Here is a 27,111-nt window from a genome sequence, read left to right on the forward strand (position 1 = left end):
CTGATCTCGCCACTGGAAACCAATTTAGGCCACTCGTGCACTGATACCACTGTTTATGATTGCTGATCACTACGTTCTCATTCCCTCATCGGTCTGTCTTATCCACCTGTTGTCTTTAGTCTTATACTTAGATTGTAAACTCTTTGGGGCAGGGACTGTATTTTTGCTCTGTGTTTGTACAGCTCTTAGCATATCCACTTCTGGTTCATGAGTAGGGCTCCCAGGCTCTCTGATATATATAATAATTAATAATAAAATAACTCATTTCACACAGGCCACTGAACCGCCATCAGATGGCAATCATTTTCAGACACAACCAATGGGGTTTGGCTTTGAACGGCAAGTGAAAGATTCCTATAGTTCTTCACTGGTTCCCTTAGCTGCTCAGTGCCCCAAATGAAATAGATTTTATAACCATTATCTCCTGGTTTCCTCCTTGGTTCCGCTGGTTAATTAAGAGTTGAAGTCTTTAAGAAAAACAAAAACCGACCAGATTTAAAAGCCAACAAGCAGAATCTGAACGTATGATCACAGGGGAAAAATAAAGGAGTCAAACTGCAGTCAAAGAAATTCACAATGTAGACAACACAGTAAAGGTCAGAAACAGCACAAACTAATTGTGTCCACACCTAGATTATTTACCATCCTCTGGACTCCTAAACACAGATGATACATGTACATGGTAAGCACTCTTCTGATCACAAACACCTACTCATGTTTTTTTTATATTTCAACTCAATGAACAGGCACATTACTAGGGGCCCCCAGGTGCTGTCTTGCAGATAAGTAGAGCCAAAGCATTGCTCACGTGCAGTTAGTTGAAGATCGATCCCATAGCACTTTAGGCAAGAGGAAAGGGGTTAGCTTTGGTGTCTTGGCAACATTCCAGTCTGGTTAATATCTGATTTCATAGACTCGTAGGGCAGAAGGGACCATTGTGATCATCTAATCTGACCTGCAGAGAACCTCCCCAAAATAATTCCTAGAGCATATCTTGAGATATCATTGACTAGAGATTCCCCCCTTGAGCATGAATTCGATAGCGGTGGATGTTATTCATTAGTGGAGGAGGGACTATTTCTATCTATCTAGGGCCCATTGAAAGGCACTATTAGCTTGATGACAGCAGTGCTCAGCTCCTGCAGATTTAATTGCCTTTAATTGGAAGCGTTAAGAACATCTTAAAATCAGGACACGATTTTAGGAGCCTGCCTATGGATTTTGGCGCCTAATTTCAGTCAGACAATTTCGACCTAGCCCGAAGCCATCCACTGATTCAGAATCTTGGTCTTCTGCGTCCTGGTTCAGTGCTTAATCTAATTATGGTAGCTAGGGTGACATTCACACTTGTGTCATCAGACATCCTACATACCATTTAAGTGCCACCTAAGCCCGATTTTTAGGGGTGCAAGTGATGCATGGGCCTCGTACTGACTCTGACAAGGGTGAATTTCACCCTTAATGAACAAGGAAGATCTGTTCTTCACCCTTTTCATAAAGGCTCAGTTGCACTTTCCTGTGCTGTGAATAAACACCATTAATACAGTGTCTGCACCCAGAGAGAGGTAAGATGCGGCAGCATACCTGTTCCTGAAATATTTTGGCTAGGGGAGCGCAGTCTGTCAATTTAATAAACCTCACAACGTCAGTCACTGTCCACTCCAATGGATTGCTGTCGAGGATGAGTTTCTCTTCCTCTTCTTGCTTTATTTCCTGCAAGAGCCAAAATACTTGTAAAGAAAAGGTTACAGTGCCCAGAATGACTCATCTGTAGATCATGTGGCACTCTCTGCAGATGATTAACACTCGATACAGAAGGTTACATCAATGGAAAAAATATTGCCATTAATTGGGAGCTAAGTAGTCCACCAATATACTCACTTCCTTGACTTGAGTGCACTTCTCTCCTTCAGGGTATGAGAGAGACTGTGTTTTGCGTCCCCTTCTAGCTCTCTCGATGGGAGCGGGTCTGTCTGACTCCGTGCTGCTCCGTAATGTCACTGATCTTCTTGGTCGGGCTGAAGGTACCTCAGCAGAGGAGGTGTCAGTCTGGTCATCACGTAGCTCTGAGCTTGTTTCTTCGCTCCCTGTCTCATCTTCCATAGCATCTGGCTCCTCCTCTTCGCTTTCCTAGAGCGAGATCGTCATGGAAACATTATGACATAGGGATTAACATGAGGTCACATCCTACTCTCATTTACACTAGTGTCAAACCAGAGTCACACCACTGACTTCAGCTGAATTACACCCCTATATATGCCACAGTGTCATACCATTTAGGCCCCCAAGTTTAGGTTCGGTTACAAAACCTAGTATTAAAATGATTTTGTAGTCCTATTTTTTTTTAAATGTCAATGAAAACAGGTTTTCGTTTCAGTGTGAATGTTCCTCTGCTGTGCTTGCAACTCTAACATTACAATCTTGTGCTAAGGCATGAGAACTGGGAAGTGAAACTGACCAGAAAAAAAAATGAAACTGACTAGTTTTGTTTTCATTGTCCAAGCTGAGAGACGGTAAAAAGCAAATTAGATGTTAAAGCATTCTTCTTTTGAAGTCCTCAAAGTGATGGAAAAATGTACCACATCCTTTGATAATCTTCTCCAATGATTAATTACCCTGACTGTTAAAAAAAGAAGCACTAAAGCTGGTCAAAAAATGTTTTGTTTCAAGTTTTTTACTGGAAAATACCATTCTCACTGAAACGGAAACATTTAGAAAAATGTGTCAATTTTGATGAAATTTTGTTTAGGCAATAAAAACTGAAACAAAGCATTTTGATGATGTTGAAATGTCCCACTTTCATATTTTCAGAATGTAATATTTAGATTTTTCATTTCAAAATGGCGTTTCCAAATGATATTCATTGTTTTGATGTAAAGAAAAAAAAAAGGTTAAAAAGTTTTTTTAAAAGTGAAAAATTGGAAATGTTTTTATTTTATCCAAAGGAAACATTTTGATCGATCCGACACAGAGTTTTTTCAGAATGTCATTTAGTGGGAAATTGACATGTTCCGATTATCATTCCATTTTGGAATGGAAAAAAATTAAAATGTGGAGAATTTCCTGCAAAACAGAAAATCCAGCTCCTCATTAGTTCTGATAAGCACAGTATTTCCAAATTTGTAACTCTACAATGTCCCTCATAAACAAAAAATGCTGGACACTGAACATATATATGTAAATGCACACAACAGATGAAATGCTGCTCAGAATTTGAGCTTCAGTAAGTGTCAGTGCATCGTTTTGCCCACATTTGGGTTTTCTTAATGAGAAATCAGAATTTGACCAAGGATGATTATACTTTAATCCTGCCATCATTTGCAAACATTCAAGCCCATTAACTTGGAAGGGCCTGAGTGGGTATTAAGGCTGCCCAGTTTGTCTTGTCTTACATTTTATGGTTTTGTCTGTTACCAGAAATCATATTGCACACGTGAACTGAGTTAATAATGACTATTAACTGCACCGTTCAGGGGCACACAAATCTTACCCCTCCAAGGGTAAATGTACACAGCAAAAACTGTGCATGGGCTAGCCTACCTGAGCGGGATTGAATCCAGCCATTGTGGGAACAATATCGGTGAAGAGGGAGCCACATGGGTCTCAGGGCACGTTGTACAACCCTGGCATGGACCCTGAGTACATACTTGGCTCACTAGTGCACTTTGAAGCCTACGCTTTGCTGTCTTCATTACTATGGTTACCCATGCTAGCTGGAGTTAAGCTAGCTTGGGCAGGTTAGCCTGTGTGCAGCTTTTGCTGTGTAGACAAACCCTAAACATCACCCAGCCTCACCACTTTGTTCCACTTCACAGAATCACAGACTTTAAGGTCAGAAGGGACCATTACGATCATCTAGTCCGACCTCCTGCACAACGCAGGCCACAGAATCTCACCCACCCACTCCTGTATCAAACTAATGTCTGAGCCATTGAAGTCCCCAAATCATGGTTTAAAGACTTCAAGGTGCAGAGAATCTTCCATTTATCTCACTTGCTTAGGGTATGATCCAAAGGTCATTGGAGATAGTGTAAAGGCTCCCATTGACTTCAGTGTGTCTTGGATCCACACCTGATTTTGATGCGTGTATGATTTGGGCCCAAGTCCCACAAACACTTGCTCCTTGTCTACACTCAAAGGGTTTTCAGCTATAACTATACTGGTATAGCTATGCTGGCAAACCCTCCTAGTGGAGAAACAGCTTAGATGGCAAAAGAATGCTTTTGTAGATATCCAGTAGAACCTCAGAGTTACGAACCCCAGAGTTACAAACTGACCGGTCAACCTCACACCTCATTTGGAACTGGAAGTGGGCAATCAGGCAGCAGAGAGAAAAAAATAAAAGGCAAATACAGTACAGTACTACTAAAAATAATAAAGGGAAAGTAGAAACAAAGATTTGACAAGGTAAGGAAACTGTTTCTGTGCTTATTTCGTTTAAATTACGATGGTTAAAAGCAGCATTTTTCTTCTGCATAGTAAAGTCTCAAAGCGGTTTGAAGTCAATGTTTAGTTGTAAACTTTTGAAAGAACAACCAGAACGATTTGTTCAGAGTTACGAACATTTCAGAGCTACGAAAAACCTCCCTTCCTGAGGTGTTTGTAACTCACAGGTTCTACTATAGCCTATAACAGTTACCTGAATGAAATGAGCAAAAGGCCTTTTTTGCCAGTATAACTATGTTTACACTAGGGGTTTTGCCAGCAAAGCTCTGCCGGTTAGAAGCGGGATTTTTTTTCACACTCCTAACCACCATAGCTATGTCAGGAAAGCTTTTCCATGCCTTAATAGGTGCTTAACTTTACCCATGAATAATGCCATTGGATTCACATGGTCTACTCATGTGTGAAAAGTTAAGGATGTGGATAAGGGCTTGTCCACACGTGTGGTTGCATTGGTTTAACTTCAGGTGTTATTTCAAACAAACTTAGTTAAACTGGTTGCAAAGGTTGGGTGGACACTTATTTCTGTTCAAGAGTACTTTATCTGGGTTTAGGTTAAGTTGACTACACACGTTTAAGCTAAACCAAAATAAGTCACTTTTAAACAGAAATAAGAGTATCCACATGGGACCAGTTTAACAGCACCAGTTCACGCAGGTGTGTAAACAAGGCCTACATCTCTGTAGGATTGAGGCCACAGAATGTAGAGTCGTTGGGACAGTCTCGTCTTTCACTTGTTCTGTAAAGCACCTAGAACAATTTTAAGTGCTGTGAACTTAACATATTAAGCAATAAGTAATGAATAGAGTACTGGAACCCATGCTGACTCAAGTGTGACTTATAAATGTCCTTTCCGCATCTAGCACTTGTATTGCAGTACTGTCTCAGAGCGCTAGTCATGGCCCAGGTCCCCACTGTGCTAGGAGCTGTACAAACACAAACAAAAAGACAGCCCTTGCTCCAAAAAGCTTACAATCTAAGTAGAAGACAAGAGACAACGCATGGATACGGACAGACAAGATCATGGAGCACAAGGAAACAATGAGCATGCCAGCTGCTTAACTAGTGTCAAACTTTTGTAGGCATCACAGCAAAGCAGAGCTTCAAGGAGAGATGTGAAGGAGGACAATGGCTTCAGGATATTTATGGGGAGCTCCTCCCAAAGGTGAAGGGCTGCCCTAGGGTGCTTGTTGAAAATGTATATTTCCAAAAAGCGATGTCATGTGCTGAGCACCGTTCTATAGCATGGCGAATGAGCACAGTCCAACGTGTACCTCTGCAGATCCCACAGCGTTAAAATCAACAGCTGACGACCTCCTTTTCTTCTGCACAAAAATGGATTTCCGCCTCTTTCTGCGTCTTGCTGGTTTGATGTGTCCACTTTTCATGTTGTTATTTTCCCCAATTGGAGGCTTAATGATTTTTTTCCTCTTCCCATAATAATAGGCTGGAGCAAAACATACAGTAAAAACATAACCACAAAGAAAATTAAGCTTTTGCTTGTTTTATGCTATCGATCCAATGTAAAACACCACTACTTCACAGCAGCTTTCATAGGGAACTATAAAGAAATCTTGATTGTCAGACAATATCCCAAGGAAGAATGAAATACCTGATGCTATCTTGGCCTATTGTCACAAAATGGGCAAAACTATTATAATTTAGATATCTATTCATACATATTTATTCACTATAGCTTAAATCCTGAAGTCCTTACTTAATACTTAGGCAAAACTTTTGCTGTACAGGCTGAGAATTTTGCCTGAGTAAGAACTGAGTAAGAATTCTGATCTGTTGCACCACAATAAATCTGGAGAGTATCTGCAGCATTGCCCTGGATTTATATCTGGGTAGCGGAGGCTCCAGTTGGGTCAGATCTGAAGTTCATAGCATGAAAATTACAGGCCCAACTTTCAGAAGTGCGGAGAGTCTGCAGCTGCCATCTGCTTCAATGGGAGCTTCCGGCATGCAGCTAGGGTGACCAGACAGCAAGTGTGAAAAATCAGGACAGGGGTGGGGGGTAATAGGAGCCTATATAAGAAAAAGACCCAAAAATCGAGACTGTCCCTATAAAATCGGGACATCTGGTCACCCTACTCAGCTCTTCTGAATATCATGGCCAAAGTATCCGTTGAGTCAATGCAGCGAAGATCTGACTTCTGTTGACTTCAGTGGGCTTTGGCTCGGGTCCTAAAAGAATAAATATTTCTCTATATAACGACTAGTCCCAAACTGCATATTAGCTGTATATAGAGACACAGGGCCTGATTCTCCCCTCACTGTGCTGTCAGTCAGGAGTGACTCATTTGAAATCAATAACATTATACTAGTGTAAAATTCGTGTGAGAGGAGGCTGTAACCCAATTCTACCTTCAGAACCTGATTCAGCAGTCAATTGCTGTTCAGCAAAGTTGACTTCAGGGAGGCGTAAGCATGTGCTTAACTTTAAGTGAGACCCTTCCTGAATAAGGATGCACTTGAGTGCTCAGTTGGAGCGTCAGCTACCCAGACGTAAATCCAGGGCAGTGCCATAGATTTTGGCAGACACACTCCAGATTTATAGTGGTGCAACAGATCAGAATTTGACTTATTAGCAATGAGTAATGTGGTCCAAAGAAGTTACTCCTTTAAAAGTTAAGCAAAATACAGCCTATGCAAGATCACCACCAACTAGATGTTGGTGCATATTAGTGAAAGTAAACACCTGATACTGCAGAGGTTAAAAGAACAAAGAATGGCAAATAGTGCAGTAACCAACCCAGATCATCTTCTAAGGATGCGTACCACAGGATTTTTCTGACAGTGTGGCGTGTACATGTACACACAGCACACGTATAAATAGCAGTGCAGATGATGAGGCTGTAAAGACACACCTGAGGGGTGTGAGTATGTACCTGGACCTGCACCATGTGTGCAAGATCACGCCAGCAGGGGTGGGGTGGCACGCTCTTCAAAATGCCTCCCCCCCCCGGGGTGGTGTGACCTCACGTGAGGTCATGCTGGTGGGGACAGGGTCATGCAGGCGGGGGGAGGCCCACGGCTTTCCACTGCAGCCTGTAGCTGTACATATACTCCACTCTGCCGAAAGTGGTGTGTTGTTTACACGTAGCCTTAACGTAACAGGTGGCCTGAGTTGGAAAATATTAGATCAGGGATCGGCAACTTTTGGCACACGGCCCGCCAGGGTAAGCCCCCGGGCCAGGCCGGTTCGTTTACCTTCTGTGTCTGCAGGTTTGGCCGGTCGTGGCTCCCACTGGCCAATGGGGGCTGTGGGAAGCGGTGGCTAGCACATCCCTCGGACCGTGGCCAGTGAGAGCTGCAATCAGACGAACCTGCGGACGCAGCAGGTAAACAAACAGGCCTGGCCCGCCATGGGGCTTACCCTGGAGGGCTGCAGGCCAAAGGTTGCCAATCCCTGTATTGGATACTCCAACTGGCATCCTTTTATAGACAGAGAAAACGTAAAGAGTCCATGGGAAAAAAGCGAACCCAGTGGCAGGCCAAGCAAAGATCCTTGGGGAATGAAGTTGGAGGGAGGCTCTAAAATGGAGACCATGGAGGACTGGGTATGTGACCTCCCCTGCACATATTCCACTGTGGGTCTGTCTGGCTTGGTGCAGAGTGACCTGGTGAGTACTCAGTTCCCTGTGCTAGAGAGAGGAGGCCTAAGGTGCCGAGCACCAATCAGAGAGCTCAGCCCAAAGGACATGCTGCATTTTGCTGCATTAGTGTTACTATCTGCAATATCTTATGCTACAGGTCAGAAAGAAAGGTATCAAATTAAGTTTATTTTTATAACTATATCATGAACATCCTCCCGCCGCTCTGATTCCTCTCTAGCGACAGAGCAATCCTTTAGCTGATACTCACTGTATTTCGTTTTGGTATGAACGGAGCAGTTCTCAGGGCAGACTTCGGTGACCAGCACAGGGCTAAACAAATTTGGACAGCACTCCAGTTTTGCACAGACTCTTCTGCAGAAATCTGCCACTTGATCAGACGTTCGCACAATCTTGACTGTTGCCCTGTACGTTTTCCCTCTGTATCTAGGAAAGAATATTGCAAGATCACACATAACTAATGAAGTGAGAACAGGGGATGCTATAAACCCAGTCCTGCCCTCTAATACCTAGATGCTCCTCTCACCGACTTCAAGGGGGAAGGGATAGGTCAGTGGTTTGAGCATTGGCCTGCTAAGCCCAAGATTGTGAGGTCAATCCTTGAGGGGGCCATTTAGGGATCTGGGGCAAAAATCTGTCTGGGGATTGGTCCTGCTTTGAGCAGGGTGTTTTTTGTGGTTTTTTTAAAAAGGGAGGGAGGGAGGAATAGCTCAGTGGTTTGAGCATTGGCCTCCTAAATCCAGGGTTGTGAGTTCAATCCTTGAGGGGGCCACTTAGGGATCTGGGGCAAAATCAGTACTTGGTCCTGCTAGTGAAGGCAGGGGGCTGGATTCGATGACCTTTCAAGGTCCCTTCCAGTTCTACAAGATAGGATATCTCCATTAATTTTTGGGAGGGATAGCTCAACAGTTTGCGCATTGGCCTACTAAACCCAGGGTTGTGAGTTCAATCCTTGAGGATTTGGGGATTTAGTTGGTCCTACTTTGAGCACGGGGTTGGACTAGATGACCTCCTGAGGTTCCTTCCAACCCTGATATTCTATGAATGTATTGAAGGGCAGAATTAAGACACACCAGTTGTAACAATTGTATTTCAGATACACTAAAATGAGAATAGGCAGCATGCAGTAAAGCTGGCGGAGGAGGTTGCAGTACTCAAGGTCAGAGAGACCACAGGGTGGAAAAGGTTTTGAGCTGTGGGTTTAGGGAGGAAAGGGCATTGGAAGACTGGCTAGTTGGGGAGAAGGCAAGAGAGAACAGAGTCCAAGATGACAGCAAGGTCACAACTGCGGGAGCTGTCAATGGGATGCTGTATTGCATTGCATTTTATTCTATGGTTCTGCACCCGCCCAGCTGCAGACCCTTGGGCCCAGGATTACGATCTCTGCCTGGCATGCTGACCGGCCGTAAAAAGCCATGAGCACTACGGACTTATGGTGGTACAGTTGCAAGCACGGGGTGGCTTGCTGAAGAAATGTCAATTCATGGGCCTAGCTGAGACCTGCTTCACAAGCCTCCTCCAAGTGGGTAGGTGCTCTCTGGGGTCACCTGTCTTTTAGGGGGGCCAGCACTGAACAAGATTCTAGAGTAGTAGCCACAGCGTGCAGAGATTGCTCCTGCTGGACCTCTGTCTGAGACCATCCATTTCTGCTCTAACCTGGAAGCTCTATCTTCCAAGGGGTTTTCCCTCTGAGTCACTGTTTGCCTGGGTGGTAGGTCCCCTGTTTAGTGACACCACATCATTTCTCTTTTTACTATGATGGGTTTGACTTTGTTTATTTTCTGGTGTTCTTCATTGTGCCGGAATTTAAACGGCTGGTTCAGCACCTGAGGGGCCTGTCCCAAAACCCACTAAAGTCAATGGGAATCTTTCCAATGACTTCACGAGCCATAGGGTCAGGCCCCCAAAGATCTAGATCCTTGAGGATATTTAGGCACCTAACTCCCATTGGAACCATTGGAGTTGGGCACCTAAATCCCTTTGAGAATCTGGGCCTAGGTACTTTGCTGTGAGCGGAGAAAAGGAAATGTTAGAAGAAAAATTCAGCTCTCAGATCTGTGCAGTGGACTTTGACTCCAGTATTCTGCTCTTCTTCTCTAGGGTCTGACCCAAAGCCCATTGAAGTCCACGGGAGCCTTTCCATTCATTTCGTTGGGCTTTGGTTGAGGCCTAAGTGCCTGGAATTCCTAGAGGAATATTCGGAGCTCAGATTCATAAGGCAGTGGTTAGCCCAAAATCATGTGTTATTAAATCTTTTGTTATGGTGTTTTATACAGATCATTTTTGAGCGAAAAATGGCTGAAGGAAGGTAGAGTTTCATACCTTGTGTAATATACCGGAGTGGTGAACTTTGAAAAACCACATATCCACATAATTTATTAATAGCAGCATAAAAGCTAGTGTAAACAGCGAGATACCGGTTTTTAAAGCACATCTTACACATTGTGCATAATGCCAGCAGGAGAGACACCTGAGCAGGGGTAGGCAACCTATGGCACGGGTGCCGAAGGCGGCACACGAGCTGATTTTCAGTGGCACTCACACTGCCCGGGTCCTAGCCACCAGTCCGGGGGGGCTCTGCATTAACTTTAATTTTAAATGAAGCTTCTTAAACATTTTAAAACCAGTATTTACTTCACATACAACAATAGTTTAGTTATATATTATAGACTTATAGAAAAAGACCTTCTAAAAACGTTAAAATGTATTATTGGCACGCGAAACCTTAAATAAATGAAGACTTCTGAAAGGTTGCTGACCCCTGCACTTGAGCAAATGCATGGTAGAGCAGTGGTTTGGTACTATAAATATGCACAGAGGAGAGAAAAGTAAAAAGAGCTCGCTGGACTGGAACTGAAGAAGAGCAAAGATACTGTAGCCAAGATGCATGGGAGAAGGGACGCAGGCAGCATGTGTGACAGCAGCACTGAGGCCAGGAGGTAGATGCTACCAGACAGACTTGGACCAGGGCAAAGAAAGGAGAGTGGGATGTGGAACAAAGGAGAGATGACCAGACAGATGTGAGGAGAGGCATCCTTAAATGACCTGTCACTCTAAGACTGAAAGTTATGCCATAACTCAGAGGGTAACTGTTAAAGCTTAACTTCCTTCTTTAGTCCAACCACCACGATCCTGTTCTGGAAATGTGGAGGTGCTTTACAATGACTATGGAGATATATACCTATCTCCTAGAACTGGAAGGGATGCTGAAAGGTCATTGAGTCCAGCCCCCTGCCTTCACTAGCAGGACCAAGTACTGATTTTGCCCCAGATCCCTAAGTGGCCCCCTCAAGGATTGGGCTCACAACCCTGGGTTTAGCAGGCCAATGCTCAAACCACTGAGCTATTCCTCCCCCAATAGGGAGTGCTATCCCTATCTGAGCCTCAGGACTATTGCAAGTTATCAGAGTCTGTGATGCTCAGAGGCCTTTATTCAGTGGCAACTTAGGCGGAAAACTAAATATGATCTGAACTTTGTTTTTACAAAACCACAAGTGATCAAGGGTCAGCAAGGTGCAAATGATACTGCCCATTACTACACTGACTGCAAACGGTGCTAGGGTATAATTAGCAATCACACAATGCTTTACAGTCACTGTACTTTAGGTACCTAATTCCCTCTGAATTCAATGGGAGTTAGTGCCTAAATACCTTTAAAAATCTGGTCCTATCTCATGAGTATTCCCATGTGTTTTTAAATGATCTGATTGTTTATGAGTCGAGAGAGACTCCAGTAGGCGTGCTGTACAAAATGGAAAAAACGCTCCCTTTCCCCTCCCAAGAGGTAAGAAAACATTACTGTCCCACTAAACAGATGGCATGACTGCCGGGAGAGCAGAGAAAGTCATAGTTAAAATGGGTTCTACAAAACCTAATATGAACAGAAATGATTATATAGGAAATAACACCAACAGAAACCAGTCCTGTCTAGGGGACAAATCCTTCCACCTTTAATTCATAGATGCATAGACTTTAAGTCCAGAAGGGACGATCAGATCATCTAGTCTGATCTTCTGTGTAACTCGGGCCAGAGAATTTCATCCAGTTACATCTGCACTGAGCTGCAATAACTTGTGCTTAGCTAAAGCATCTTTTCCGGAAAGGCGTGATTTGAAGACATCAAGTGATGGAGAATCCACCACTTCCCTTGGCACTTTGTTCCAATGGTTAATAACCCTGTTAAAAAGTTGTACCTTATTTTTAATTGGAATATATCTGGATTTAACTTCCAGCCATTGGTTCTTGTTGTACCTTTCCCCACTGGGTTAAATAGCCCTTTAGCATCTGGTATTTTCTCCTTGTGAAGGTACTTCTATTGCTCAAACGAAGTTACCTCTTGATCAGTAGCATAGTCAAGGGTAAACATCAGATAAACTGAGTTAATCCACTTCTCACTGGGCGAATAGGGAGTTTAGGTTACTTCACCCACTTCTTTTTCTATTGCTACACCACTGCTCCACATCTTCTTTTTCACAAACTAAACAGTTTGAGCTCAAAGTCCTACATGCACCATTTAACGTGAGTAAGAATGGCAGAATCTCAACCTTAAATGTGTACTATGCCCTGTGGTGCTGTGATCCCGAAGAGGACAGCATTGTACTACAGGGCCTGCAAAAGCAAAAGGTGGAACTAACAAGAAGGGGAAAAAAAGCAGACCACATTGTCCAGGTGAGATACAAAGAATGAAGAACCAGCATGGATGGGGAAACACAAATGTGAGTTTTATAATTAAATCTGTCTCGGTGAATCAAGTTGTTATTAGTGGCTACAGGTATGGAATATAATTTTAAACATGATTCTGGTCTTGGCAGTATCTCTGTAAGCTGTAAAACAAGATTTACTAATATTTTCCCTACATACCACTCTTTAAACCTTTTAACATTAAAGTCATTAACGTAATCTGAACTACTCTCTGACAGCCTCAGGAAAAGACCTACGCTGGCTACAATTAGAAAACCGTTTTTCCATTAGTGTCATTAAAATATTACTGTTATTGATATTATATTTTCCATCATGATAAGAATCTCATTTTGCCAGCTACTTTTAAGTAATAAGCATCCTGCACTAATAACCTGGGAGCACTGTAAGACTTTAAAATTCAGCAATATCAACTGTAGCACAAAGCTCAGTTGAACAATCTTGCTTTTCTAATTACATGTTTTACATCTAAAGCCAAAGGAAAAAGAATCTTCAAAGATCCCCACAGTAATGACCCATATAGGAGAATTTACTAGGAAAAACAAGCTAAGGCATCCTCCAAGACATGAAAAGCCTAGTGCTAAATAGATATTTCAAACAGCAGGAGCTCTCAACAGTCCTCAAAGCACTTAACCGTTTCAGAATTCAGCCAATAGTCCCACTGGTCATTGGGGCTATTTTGAATAGTCAACTGACTAGCGAACTTGAATTTCCTTCAACAGTTCTTGGACCCTGCCCCTTTCCTCAGCAAGGAACTCACTGCTTACCTCACTGAAAAGAATAATCAATTGTATATGAGGGAGTGTCTTGCAGACACAAAGTATGCACCACAAACAAGACACAAAGTATGCACCACAAACACCCCAGGCCAACCCCCACCATCCCTAAGAGAAACTGCAGCTCTCACAAATACAGTACTAGAGGCTCTGAAGAACATCTGAGGCCTGGTCTACACTGGGGGGAGGGATCGACCTAAGATACGCAACTTCAGCTACGACAATAGCGTAGCTGAAGTCGACGTATCCTAGATCGACTTAGAATCACTTACTTCGCGTCCTCGCGGCACGCTGCGGCTCCCCCTTCAATTTTGCTTCCACCTCTCGCTGAGCTGGAGTTCAGCAGTCGACGGGAGAGCGATCGGGGATCGATTTATCGCATCTACACTACATGTGATAAATCGATCCCCAATAGATAGATCGCTACCCGCCGATCCGGCGGGTAGTGTAGACGTAGCTTGAGTCACTAAATACGAGCTGGTGAAATCCAACGCAGACTGGGACTGCTACTGATATAAACCCTCAACGTTTCTCTCCGAGATCCTGACTCCTTGAAGCATGTGGGTTTTTTTCTAGCAAATTCTCCAAAATAAATAATCCTGGATGCCAATGATCTCACAAATTACTGCCTCCCTTTCTAGGCAAAATCAATGAAAATGTGGCCATGACCTTACTCTAGCGGTATCTAATCTTCCACCAACATCTTAGACTCCTCATAATCAGGATTCAGTCTGGGCCTTGGGATTCAGTCTGGGAGCACCCCTGACATGGCCTCATCATGGTTATGGAGAGAGGTTACACTTCTGTGCCAGTCCCATTTGATCGATCTGCAGCCTCAGATGACCAAACAATGCTACTCTGACCCACACATGGGACATCACAGAGGTGGATGGTGTAGCTTGAAACTGGCTTTAATAATTTGAAAGTTATCTAACAACCTAAGCAGTTTCCAAATATGCACTTTACACACCCTGGTTCGTTTTAAAAATGGCCAAATGAAATGTTATCAAAAACTTCCCTGAAAAATATTCACCGTTGGGCTAAGAATGAGCATGAGACATTTTAACCAAAAGTAGCTGTAACTATGTGGGTGAAATGAGACAATTGTCATGCTCCTGAATGAATTCACACAGAAAAATGGTAAAAGACAACGACATCCTATCGCCCGTAAGTGAACATTTTCCACAAATCACTCTATAGCTGACCTCTCAGTCCTCATCCTCAAAGGAACCCTGCTCAACACTTTCAAAAGACGAGCCTGGGAGCTTAAATTCATAATTTTGCTAGACACTAAAAATCATGGACTGAACAGAGACACTAGATTTATGGCTCATTACAACAATCTATAACCGACTAACCCTCCTTTGTCCTACAATTACAGAGATATTTACTGCCCACTTCACCTTGAATGGCATCTTACCATGCGTCTTAACTCCTTATGCTAAACAATCTGTTCCACTTTGTATTTAGCTGCGATGCTCGGAGTATGTTTCCCAGGGCTGAAGAAGAACTCTGTTTAAGCTCAAAACCTTGTCTCCTTCACCAACAGAAGTTGACCCAATAAAAGCTATTAACTCACCTACTTTATCTCTCTAATATCCTGGAACCAACACAGCTACAACACCACTGCATACATCTTCAATCATAACATTATTATTGCTGAAATATTAACGGCCTGATTGTAGAACCTGTATGTACATTGGTGAGCACTTATTTGAGTTGGTAACTCCCTGAGCACCAATGGGACTCTTCCAATAAGTAAGTGTTCACCAGGGTTAGTGGTCCACAATTGGGCCCTAAATTAGTATATTATGACAAAATAATAGATTATTTAAACAAAAGCAAATTATTTTAAGAATTGCTCTTCTAAAAACCCACGTTGATTAAATGTTAGAATAAAATCTTTTATCGATTCAGATATGCATGGAACCTAGAGACGGATATGATCTACTCGATCTGTCTAGTGCAGCGGTTCTCAAATATTTGTACTGGTGGCCCCTTTCACATAGCAAACCCCTGAGTGCGACCCCCCCTTATACATTAAAAACACTTTTTTATATATTTAACACCATTATAAATACTGCAAAGCAGGGTTTAGGGTGAAGGCTGACAGCTCGTGACCCCCCCCCCCACATAATAGCCTCGTGATTCTTTGAGGGATCCCGACCCCCAGTTTGAGAACCCCTGGTCTAGTGTACCCCCCTGCCAGGGCAGGGTTGTTGCTCATCGTAAATGTATTAGCGTTTTGTCCACTCTGGCTTTAAATCTACCATGCAATGGGGCTTCTACTACATTCCTCAGGGGACAATTCCACAGATGAAATGTTTATTATTACTATGTTTTACCATCATATCTAGACGCCTCAATGGAGACCAGGACCCACCCACCATGCACATAGTGAAACACAGTCCCTGACCTGAAGAATTGGCAATGTAAATAGATGGGACAGAGAAATGAAGGATTGTTACCGCTATTTTACAGATGGGGAACTGATATACAGAGAGACTAAGTGACTTGACCAAGGTTACCCAAGAAAGTCTGTAGCACAGCAGGAATTTACCTCAGCCCATCCACATTTCTGTCAAGTGGCATAACCCCAAGGCCATCCTTCCTCTCTGCTCAGGTTACTCAAAAGTTCTTCCTGACATTCACCCAGCTACTACAATGCTCCAAGGCCACCGGGCTGACCTAGGCTCAGGCTCGAGGATGTTTGTAAGAGGAACTTGAAAACTTTCAACAGTGTCACAAGCTAGGAAGATGGGGCTAGCAACAGGCTGCACTGAAGGGCTGCGCTACACCTGGGAATCAAAGAGGCTGAAGAGAAGTGATTGAGAGAGAGGAAAGCAAAGGGCAGCAGGCGTCAAATGTCAATCGTGACCCGGCTTCATCTCCGGGCCCTGCTGCTTATGCCTGCATTATCTGTGGCAAGGACCGTCACTTGAGAATTGGACTTTTGAACCATTTGCGATGCAGCAGCACCATACCCAAGAACTAAATCGCTGTGGGGCGTACAGCATTGTCTTCTAACTTCAGTGCTGTGCATGAGGTAAGAACCTGTCCAGAGTAGAAAACACTTCCCCTTTCTCAGTTTCACCCCACGACTCCATGTTAGAGCTCTTCGTACCAAAGGCACGGGAGTACATGTGGAGCGTGCCCGGCTGACTGTTAACATAGCCTCCTCTTTGAAACTCAGCATAACCTACTTGTGCGGTATAAATGAGCAATGGATTCAGATTAGAGACAGATTAACAGAATCCTACAGCTGCGATTGGCTGCTAGAGCTGGGCAGGGCACGTCTTTTCTCTGGTGTGGCTTCACCACAGGTCATATTCTTGAGTTTCTAGTTTAAACAAGCCCCAGACAGGCACGTATCTGTGCATTTTTCATCCATGGATCTCAAAGCACGGTATGAAGCATGATTAGCCCTATTTTACAGGTGTAGAAACTAGGGCACTGGGAAGGTTCAAAGGCCCAATCTTTCAAATCTAGGTGCCTAAAGTCAAGCCCGTAAATCCAGATTTAGGCACTGAAATAAGTGTCCTGATGATCAGGGCGACTGAGCACCGGCAGCTCCCGTTGACCCTGGTAGGGATTCTGAGCATGGAGGGCTCAGGGGATCAGGCATGACATTTCTAGCTCGTCACACCATTGTCAGGGAATACTGATGGGGCTGGGGGGTGACTGTGATCTCGCTGTGTGCATGCATCCTCTTGGACCCTCTCAATTCTCCGTCTTCTTTGCCAGGCTCTTGTAATTCATTCCGTGATGGTCGCTGCTGACAGCAGAGTAAACTGAATACAGGTTGCCCGGCTGCTGAGTTAATTTATTCCTGGTGGGCAGTGTTTCAGCTTTCAGGCTGGTGGGAAGGCACATCCCTCCCTTTGTCTCCCTCTCCCCCAAGACTAATAGCAACACCATCAAGATCGAAGGAGTTGTCACTTAACATCAGAGGGAAGGTGGTGACGGGCCGCGTCACACTACAGCACGAACATTCCGGCTGGCTGCAGAGGTGTCATCGTTAGCAGTCTGCTAGAAGATGCCATTGCGGTCCAGTGTTCTTGAAACTTGGCTTAAACACACATATTCTCGCTCTGAGCAGCTCTTTAGGATTCAGAAGTGGCATGGGCTGTCATATCTGATGCGACGTGTCGTGCGTCGTCTTCAGAATTCTGAGGCCTTTGATTTCACGAGTCTGGTTTTGATTCTGTTCAGCCAGATTCAATAGAAACATCGGCAGAAGCCCAAGCAAACTCAAAATGAATAAACCCCCAAAATCAAATCAGTCTTGGGGCTTGTCTACGTTACCGCTTAAGTCATTGTAACGTGCGTCGCTCAGGGGTGTGGAAAAGCCACTCCCCGGAGCGATGCAAGTTACGTCAACTTAAATATCAAGTATTGGGGTTGCCGTGTTAGACTGTATCCACAAAAACAAGGAGTCCGGTGGCACCTTAAAGACTTCATGCATCTGAAGAAATGGTTTTTTTACCCATGAAAGCTTATGTCCAAATAAACCTGTTAGTCTTTAAGGTGGACTCCTTGTTGTTTTTGTTGATTTAAAGTGTTCTCCACGCTGCGCTACGTCAGCAGGAAAGCATCTCCCGCTGACATAGCTTCCAGCTCTCGTTGAAGTGGAGGAATTACGCCGACAGGAGAGTGCTCTTCAGCAGACGATGTTGTGCAGTAGTGTAGACTGGCCCTTAGTTTGCAGTTCTTGGGGCTTTAATCTGACTGGTTTTATGGGATCTGGACCAGGGCTTTCTGTACACTTCGTGTATGGCTGGGTGTACAAGACACCACTGCTATCTTGTGGAAGGAATGTCAGTCCAGCTCAAATGTTTGATTATGTTACCCTCTGCTGGCTGAATTTCAAAGGGTCTATAAGTCCTACTACTCCTATTTTAAGGATCTGATTGTGCACATATTTCTATATAGAAATCATAGAAGTGTAGGACTAGAAGGGACCTTGAAAGGTCATTGAGTCCGGTCCCCTGCCTTCACAGCAGGACCAAGTACCATCCCTGATAGATTTTTGCTCCAGATCCCTAAATGGCCCCTTCAAGGATTGAACTCACACCCCTGGGTTTAGTAGGCCAATGCTCAAACCACTGAGCTATCCCTCCCCCCCATACATGGGAGTAATTTTGCTCAAGCAAGTCATCCCAAATGGGACCATTCAGCAGCAAAGTCTCTTGCAGGCTTAAATGTTTACAGGCTTGGACCCTAAAACTGGACAATTATACCCGGATTTGCAGATGTGCTGAGCACTCGCAGCACCCACTGACGTCAGGAGGAACTGCAGGAGCGACGCACCAATGAAAATCAGACCGCTTATATCTTTCTTTTTACTGAATTTAAAAAAAAAAAATCTGAAATTTTGCATCTGCCAAACTCCAGTTGATGCAAAATTTCCGGGAGATGGGAATGTTTTCCAGTGGAAAATATACAAAAAATGCCAATGTCCATGTTTCCAATGTGACGCAAGCGTCATTTGAAATAGGTTTCCTTTTTGCTCCATAAAAGAATCCTATTCCCTTAGTAAAATTGTGTGAGAAAACCACGTCTTTCTTGAATTCACAATGAAATACAAAAAGCTAAGACTTTTGAGTAGTTTTGCCTTTCTGACCCTGATTCTTCATTGGGCCAAATGATACAAGTTCAACGACTTTAGAGTAAAAGGGTCCTAAATTCTGCACCTCACAATCTGAGTAGGAAATAGCTAACCGTGGAATCTGTATAGCCAAAGATTCAATACAATAGCCAACCATAGCACTGTATTTCAGAAACCAACTATTTCAATACATATAATGACAGTGTTCAATTATAATGGGGGAGAAACAGATGAGTACAAACAACTGTCTACTATTATATAAAAGAGGCATGAATGCATAGATTTTAAGGCCAAGAGAGTCCATTACATGATCTAGTCCAGGGGCGGGCCAGCTTTTTGGCCTGAGGGCCACATCAGGTTTCCGAAATTGTGTGCCTCCCCAAACAGCCAGGAATAGCCCGGCCCCGCCCCCATCTGTCCCCCCCTGCTTCTCGCCCCCTGACGGCCCCTCCTGCCCCATCCAATCCCTCCTCTCATTCCTGACTGCCCCCCCGGGACCCCTGCCCCATCCAACCACCCCTTCTCCCTGACCGCCCCCTCTACAGCCACGCCACCCAGAGCACCAGGACAGGCAGCCGCGCCGCCCGGCTGGAGCCAGCCACGCCATTGCACAGCACAGAGCACCGGGTCAGGCTGCAGCTCTGCAGTTGTGCTGCCCAGAGCATTGCCCCGGCAGCGCAGTGAGCGGAGCCTGCAGGGGAGCGGGGACAACACGGGAGGGGCCAGGGTCTAGCCTCCCAGGCCAGGAGCTCAGGGGCCGGGCAGGAGGGTCCCCTGGGCCAGATGTGGCCCGCGGGCCGTAGTTTGCCCACCCCTGATCTAGTCTGACCTCTTGTATAACACAGGCCTTAGAATTTCACCCAGTTATTACTGAGCCCAGTAACATATGTTTGGCTAAACATCATCTTCCAGAAAGGCATCTAGTCCTGATTTGAAAACTTCAAGACATGGAGAATCCACTACTTCTCTTTGTAGTTTGCTCCAATGGCTTATCACACTTACTGTTAAAAATATGTGCCTACTTTCTAATCAGAATTTGACTGGTTTAGCTTCCAACCATTGCTTCTTGTTATGGCTTTCTTTGCTAAAGGGCCCTTAAATTAGAGATTAAAAATAACAAATGTATTTTATTTTATGAGATCACAAATTGGATTAGTACCATTTAAGAATAGATAAAGTTTACATCAAAACAGCATTTCATAAAACTCAGCACTTTCTGAATCGACACTTAGATCTGGTTTTCCCACTGCAAGTTATTTCTCAAAAGAGCTGGTTGAAAAGAATCAAAATGGGAAATTTTCATTACATTTTTTATCAAACGCTGCCCTGCTCCCCAAAATCCCCCAAACCAACCTGAAACGAAATATTCAAGAAAATTTTGTTTCAATGTTTAAACTGTTATAGAACTGGTAAAAAAATAATAAAAAAAAAAATTGGGGAAAAAAAACCCTAAATGAAAAATTTCATGAAAATATCCCTTGTTTTTTCCAACCAGCTCTGTTTATTCAAAATGGAAAATAAATGAATGAGTAGGTAACACATGGAAATACTGACTTTGCCTTGAGTGTTTCCTCCTGAAAATTCCAGTGCGGGTCTTCAACTAGCTGCAGTTCTCGGAGAACGCTGCCTGGTTTGTAAGCTGCGTTGATTACCATGCTAAGAACCTAATGAAAGACAAAAGTAAACACTGATAGCTTTAATAGAGTGACCACATAGTCACTATCCTCATATCTGCACTGAAGTAGCACCTGGAGGCAACAACTGACTCAGGGCCCCTTTGTGCTAGGCACTGTATATATTCACAATGACAGGGGTCCCCGCCCCCAGAGAGATTACAATCTAAGCAGTGCTTTAAGTATAATGCAGGTGTTGTCAATGTGCATGTTAACATTCTATGGTATTTACATGATTCTATGGGGGGGGGAGGGTGAGCTGGTTTTAACACCCTATACTTAACTTGATCCTTCACAGATTTGCAACTGACTCTAAACACATCTACTCCCCACCCCCACTGCAGTTGCCTCCAGACATTATTACAAGAGAGAAGCTGATTATATCATAATAGCATACAGTAGAGATGATCTCTTGCATCCTTTCCAGTCATGGGTAGGGCCCTACCAAATTCACGGCCGTGAAAAAATGTCACGGACCGTGAAATCTGTTTTTTTGTGTAATTTTGCCCTATACTATACAGATTTATGGGGGAGACTAGTGTTTCTCAAACTGGGGGTCCTGACCCAAAAGAAGGTTGCAGGGGGGGTTGCAAGGTTATTTTAGGGGGATCACGGTATTGTCACCCTTACTTCTGCGCTGCTGCCTTCAGAGCTAGGTGGCCAAAGAGTGGCGGCTGCTAACCGAGGGCCCAGCTCTGAAGGCAGCAGCGCAGAAGTAAGGTTGGCAATACTGTACCACGTCATCCTTACTTCTGCACTGCTGCTGGCAGGGCGTTGCCTTCAAAGCTGGGCTCCTGGCCAGCAGCCGCCACTCTCCAGCTGCCCAGGTCTGAAGGCAGCGCTGCCGCCAGCCGCTGCGCAGAAGTAAGGGTGGCAATACCACAACCTCTCTACAATAACCTTCAGACCCTCCCCCACAAAAAAATCCATTTTGGATCAGGACCCCTACAGTTACAACACCATGAAATTTCAGGTTTAAATACCTGTAATCATGAAATTTATGATTTTTAAAATCCCATGACCGTGAAATTGACTAAAATAGACTGTGAATTTGGTAGGACCCTAGTCTTGGGAGTTTGCCATCATTTTTGGAAACCAAGTTGGATAATTTTCAGTCATGAATTTCACTTAATGCTACAGATTACAATGTAAAGCAGGCATAATTTGAATAGCCTGATGGGTTTGCTTATTAGTGGAAGCAAGATATTAATTCGTTATTAGACCTTTGTAGATTTCACAAGACTGCTCATTAAAAGAAATGAACTTTGAAATACTCAAAATAGTGTCCAATAATAATACTCCCAGGTTCTTATACCATGCTTTTCACCTACAGATCTCAAAGCACTTCACAAAGGAAGATAGGGATCATTATCCCCATTTTACAGATGGGTAAACTGAGGCACAAATTTGCCCACAGTCACTTAGCAGGCTTGTGGCAGAGCAAAGAATAGAGCTCCAGTCTCCTGGATCCTAGTCTAGAGTCCTACCCAGTGGCTCACACTGCCTTCCAAAAAAAAAAAAAAAAAGGACAAATCCGTATGTTCTCAGCCAATCAACGCTCATAACTGTTCCCCTCCCATCACCCACTGCAGAACTGACAGGGGCACTGGCCTGTGTGACTCACAGCCATAGGAGTTGAATGGCCTTTTAAGGGCTCCCACCCTCGCTGGCCTGCGTAGCTGCATCTACTACACAAGCCTCTTTTGGGAAAGCTCCCTCATTTCACTTCCAACAAGTACAGAAAACACAGCAATGTGAACACTGCTGCCCGGTCCACACTGACACTCCCATAATTGCGACCACCAGCACAACTGCACTGGTGATCCTGAAACAACGCATGGTTTTCCCCAAAGACCTAATGTAGGCAAGGGCAAGGGCAGAGAAAAGCCACCTGGGATGGCTGCGAGCAGTCCCCAGTATGGTTCAAGGATGCTCCTTCCAGATATGCTACCCTTGGCATCTAGGCTCCAATTCAGCAAAGCACTTAAGACTTGGATGTTTTGTTGAACTGGGGCCCTACCCAGCCTGTGTCTAAGATGCCCCATATCCCCTTCACATTAATGTGTCTTTCAAATCCGGCACCAGCTGGGAATAAACAATTGCCTGTTAGAGAGAGCTTGATCAATTGGAGTGTGACCTCCCTTACTTCCTAATGCTGAGGGCTACTGAATTGCAAAACAGGGTCCTCAGGGTAGTGGTGGCAGCCAAACTGTTTGACATATTAAAAACTAGACTGGACACAGCACTAGGAAACGTAACACGGGGAAGTGAACAATCCTGCATTGACAGGGCGATGGCCTCTTCCACCTCTAATTCTTATGACAGCCTATAGGGAATGAGGCAAATCACCGGTAACAATTGTTTCTCCTGTATTTCTATCTGCAGGTCACCCACAAATGGCCGCATGCTTGCTGTGCTGCAGCATTGTCTTCTCCTTTGCATGCACTTTGCTCTCATTTGCTTCATGAGGTGCTGCCCGCTCCTCATGTTTCATCGACTGTCTGATTGTGCCCCTGGGAGCTCTCTTGACGTTGCTGATTTCCATTGGGACCTGGAGCCTGCTTCTTTTGGCCCAGCTAGACACTACTCCATCCACGAATGTCACGAATTAAAGAATCTGATTTAGATCGAGAACCGTTCAGTCATACAGGTCCCATTCCTGCAACCTTTCCCCTCCATGCGTTCACAAGGACCATGGAGCAGGTGAATAACACATCTCCGTTGTTCAGCAGTTGTAAGGGGAAGGACAGATCGTTCTTTAAATGGTTAGTTAATCCATAGATAATAAAACTTAGCACTCAAACATTAACTGAACAGCACACAACCCCTATTTATTTTCTCCATTTTGCAAATGGAGGCAGAGCCATTACAGGCCAGATCTTCAACAGGGCTAAGCTCATGAAAATCTGGCCACTCATTTTGATGTCTAAATGGAAACAGAGCTGTTTTGAAAATGTGTCCCTAAGTGACTTGCCCAGAGCACGCAACCCGTCAATGGCAGAGCTGGAAATGAAGTATTTGATCACCAGAAACAACACGTCCTAGGAGTGAAAAGACATTCACTCTGTAGTAGGGTAACCCGGTTAAATAGAGAACTCTGATGATTACATTGAGGCATAATGTTTCTCTAAACAAAAGCGCACTGTTGTGATGATTATTGTTTCATCTCCGATATGCACATGGCAATGATCTGTAAACCTGTTCAAAGCTTCCTACCTAAATAAAAAGATAAGAAAGAAAGACAGAAATCAGGTATTTGTGGCCTGACTGACTCACTTAGACACCATTGCCTTGATCACCTATTAAAGTGATATCTGTTCCAAGTACAGCTGGAGGGACAGAGTTCCACTGCTCAGTCTGTCTGGGTTTTACCTTAGACACCCAATTTATTTCAGTCCTGTACCGATGCTAACAATACCAGCGTTTTTCTCTGAATTGGCTTGTCTCCACCGTGACTCTTAGTCATCTAAGCTCACATTGGAAAATAATGTTTTGATGGGATAATAATTTCCCTTTGGGAGGGAAAAAAGCGTTAGCTTTGTCTCTGTGTTTATTTCCTATAAGTCCCTTGGCTTGTCACTAACCTTCCAGCAGGAGTCTATTACCATGTTAACAGTGTTCTCTTCCAATGACATTATCTCTTAATCTCACACACAGTTCAACACTACTTTACTTCTTGGGGGAAAGGGAACTGGGTTTTAAAAAGTTCCCTAAAAGGTATTTAGGCATCTAACTCCCATGATTTCAATAGGATCTGGGCCCAAATCCTGATCTCATTCAATTAAACGTCCACTGGTTTCAGCATAGCTAGATATGATCCAAGTAACTAATTTTGGGCAACTTTCTTGAATCCACATGTATTTCTCTTTTACTATGCTTTCCAATGCCAGTGAGGACGGATTCCATTTTTGGCCCATGATGTCATAAATACATAGTCTATGGCCTTGGCTACACTTGCAGATGTACAACGCTGTGAGTTAAACCCGACTTTGTGCAGCTGAGTAGGGAAAGCGCTGCAGTCTGTCCACACTGACAGCTGCCCAGCGCACTGTTGTGGCCACATTTGTGGCAATTGCAGCGCTATTGGGAGCGGTGCATTATGGGCAGCTATCCCACAGAGCACCTCCTCCCATTCTGGTGCCATGGGTTGTGGGAAGAGGGCGTGGGTGCGGGGCATTCTGGGTCCTGTCCCAATGCCCCGTAATGCATCGCTTCGCATCCCAGAAATCCCTTTGTTTCCGTCCACCTTTGGCGCCATCTTTCAACGGTTTCTGTGCAGCGCGATCTGTCTGCGGGAAATGGAGCCCGAACTGCTGAGGCGTATGCTGACGAGTCTCGCCAGCACGTCACGTTTGGCTGTCGAACTATTCCTTAAGATCCAAAGTGACAGTGAGAGTCAGGGTGAGGAGTCCGACGATGCTATCGAGCCGCGTAACGCGTACGACACGAAATTGCTTGTGGCATTCACGGACATGCTCAGCACGGTGGAACGCCGCTTTTGGGCTCGGGAAACAAGCACCGAGTGGTGGGATCACATCGTCATGGAAGTCTGGGATGACTAGCAGTGGCTGCAGAACTTCGGATGAGAAAAGCCACTTTCATGGGACTGTGTGAGGAGCTCGTCCCCCACCCTGCAGCGCAAGGACACGAGATTGAGAGCTGCCCTGCCAGTGGAGAAGCGGGTGACTATTGCAATCCGGAAGCTGGCAACTCCAGACAGCTATTGGTCGGACACAAACCAGTTTGGAGTAGGAAAGTCGACCACTGGAATCATGTTGATGCAAGTTTGCAAGGCCATTAATCACATCCTACTCAGAAGAACCGTGACTCTGGGTAAAGTGCAGGAAATAGTGGATGGCTTTGCACAAATGGGGTTCCCTAACTGTGGAGGGGCGATAGATGGGACGCACATTCCTATTCTGGCACCACCCCACCGAGTATGTTAATCGGAAGGGGTATTTCTCTATGGTTCTCCAGGCGCTTGTGGATCACCGTGGGCATTTCATTGACATTAACACAAGCTGGCCTGGAAAGGTGCATGACGCACGCATCTTTCGGAACACTTGGCTGTTAGGAAGATGCAGGCCGGGACTTTTTTCCCAGAGCAGAAGATCATGGTAGGGGAAGTTGAAATGCCCATTGTGATCCTTGGAGATCCGCTTACCCGTTAATGGCATGGCTCATGAAACCCTGCACAGGGAGCCTTGACAGCAACAAGGAACGGTTCAACTACAGACTGAGCCGGTGCTGAATGACTGTGGAGTATGCCTTTGGCCGTTTAAAGGCCCGCTGGCGATCTCTTTATGGGAAGCTGGACTTGGCTGAAAACAGCATCCCCGTGGTTATATCCGCATGCTGTGCCCTCCATAATATTTGTGAAGGGAAGGGTGAAAGCTTCGCTCAGGCATGGACCTCTGAGGTTCAACACCTGGCGGCTGAATTTGCACAGCCAGAGAGCAGGGCTATTACAGGGGCCCAGCGCGGGGCTGCAAGGATTAGGGATGCCTTGAGGGAGCAATTTGAGGCTGAAAACCAGTAGTGATATCTGGTGCCCTGCATGGGAGTGAAGTGCAGTAGTTCCAATCTTTAGGAATCAGTGTTTGCTAAGCAGACAAGCAGACTTGCAGTGCCTGTTTATTTCCTGGGATAAGGAGTCTTTTACTTTATGCAATAATAAAGAATGTTTTCAAAGCCAAAAAATCCATTTATTGAAAAGAAAAAAAGTTATTTATTGAAAAGAAACAAGGGGGTGGAGTGGGGAACAGAACAATCACAGATTCGCGTATGTCCTGTCTGGTGTGCTCTGCAGTGAGTGCTGCACTTCAGGATAGCTGTACTGCGTGGTGATGGGGGTTGAGTGCAGAGGCTAAGGGTCGTGGTTTTCAGGGCTGGGTGGTGAAGATACTGGTGTTGGAGGCAGCGGGTGGCGTGAAGAACATGGAAATTGGGGAAAGTGGGTTGGAGGTGACAGTGGGGCACAACGGAAAGAGTTTTGGGACAAGGGCTGTGGGGGGGGGTGGCGTTTGCGTTATTGCTCCTCTTTCTGCATGGCTACGAGCCCCTGGATAGTGTCTGCTTGGCGCTCCAGGATGCTTATGAGCCGATCCGTGCTTTGCCGCCGGTGCGCTGCATTTTCCTGGTGGATCCTGCTTTCTCTCTCCCTCCAGTCCTGTGCTTTCTCATTCTCTTTAATAGATTGCCGCATCACTTCTTGCAGCATGTCTTCTTTGCTTTTTCGCGGTCTCTTCCTGAGTCTTTGTAGTCTCTGAGCAGGCAATAAGAGGGACGGCTGA

At 44.7% G+C, this 27,111-nt stretch overlaps 1 protein-coding gene across 1 annotated transcript in view; it reads right to left on the reverse strand.

Moving 5' to 3' along the window:
* Positions 1–27,111, reverse strand: part of SFMBT2 (Scm like with four mbt domains 2) — a 210,095-nt gene that overhangs the window by 7,985 nt on the left and 174,999 nt on the right. Inside the window, exons 16-20 of the mRNA XM_054016151.1 lie at positions 20,700–20,809; positions 8,314–8,489; positions 5,718–5,890; positions 1,882–2,130; positions 1,585–1,713 (exon numbers count right to left, since the gene is read on the reverse strand). Of these exons, the coding sequence (XP_053872126.1) occupies positions 1,585–1,713; positions 1,882–2,130; positions 5,718–5,890; positions 8,314–8,489; positions 20,700–20,809 (837 nt within the window). The remainder of the gene's footprint in view (positions 1–1,584; positions 1,714–1,881; positions 2,131–5,717; positions 5,891–8,313; positions 8,490–20,699; positions 20,810–27,111) is intronic.

This window comes from Malaclemys terrapin, chromosome 1 (genome assembly GCF_027887155.1).
Source record: "Malaclemys terrapin pileata isolate rMalTer1 chromosome 1, rMalTer1.hap1, whole genome shotgun sequence".
NCBI lineage: Eukaryota > Metazoa > Chordata > Testudines > Emydidae > Malaclemys > Malaclemys terrapin.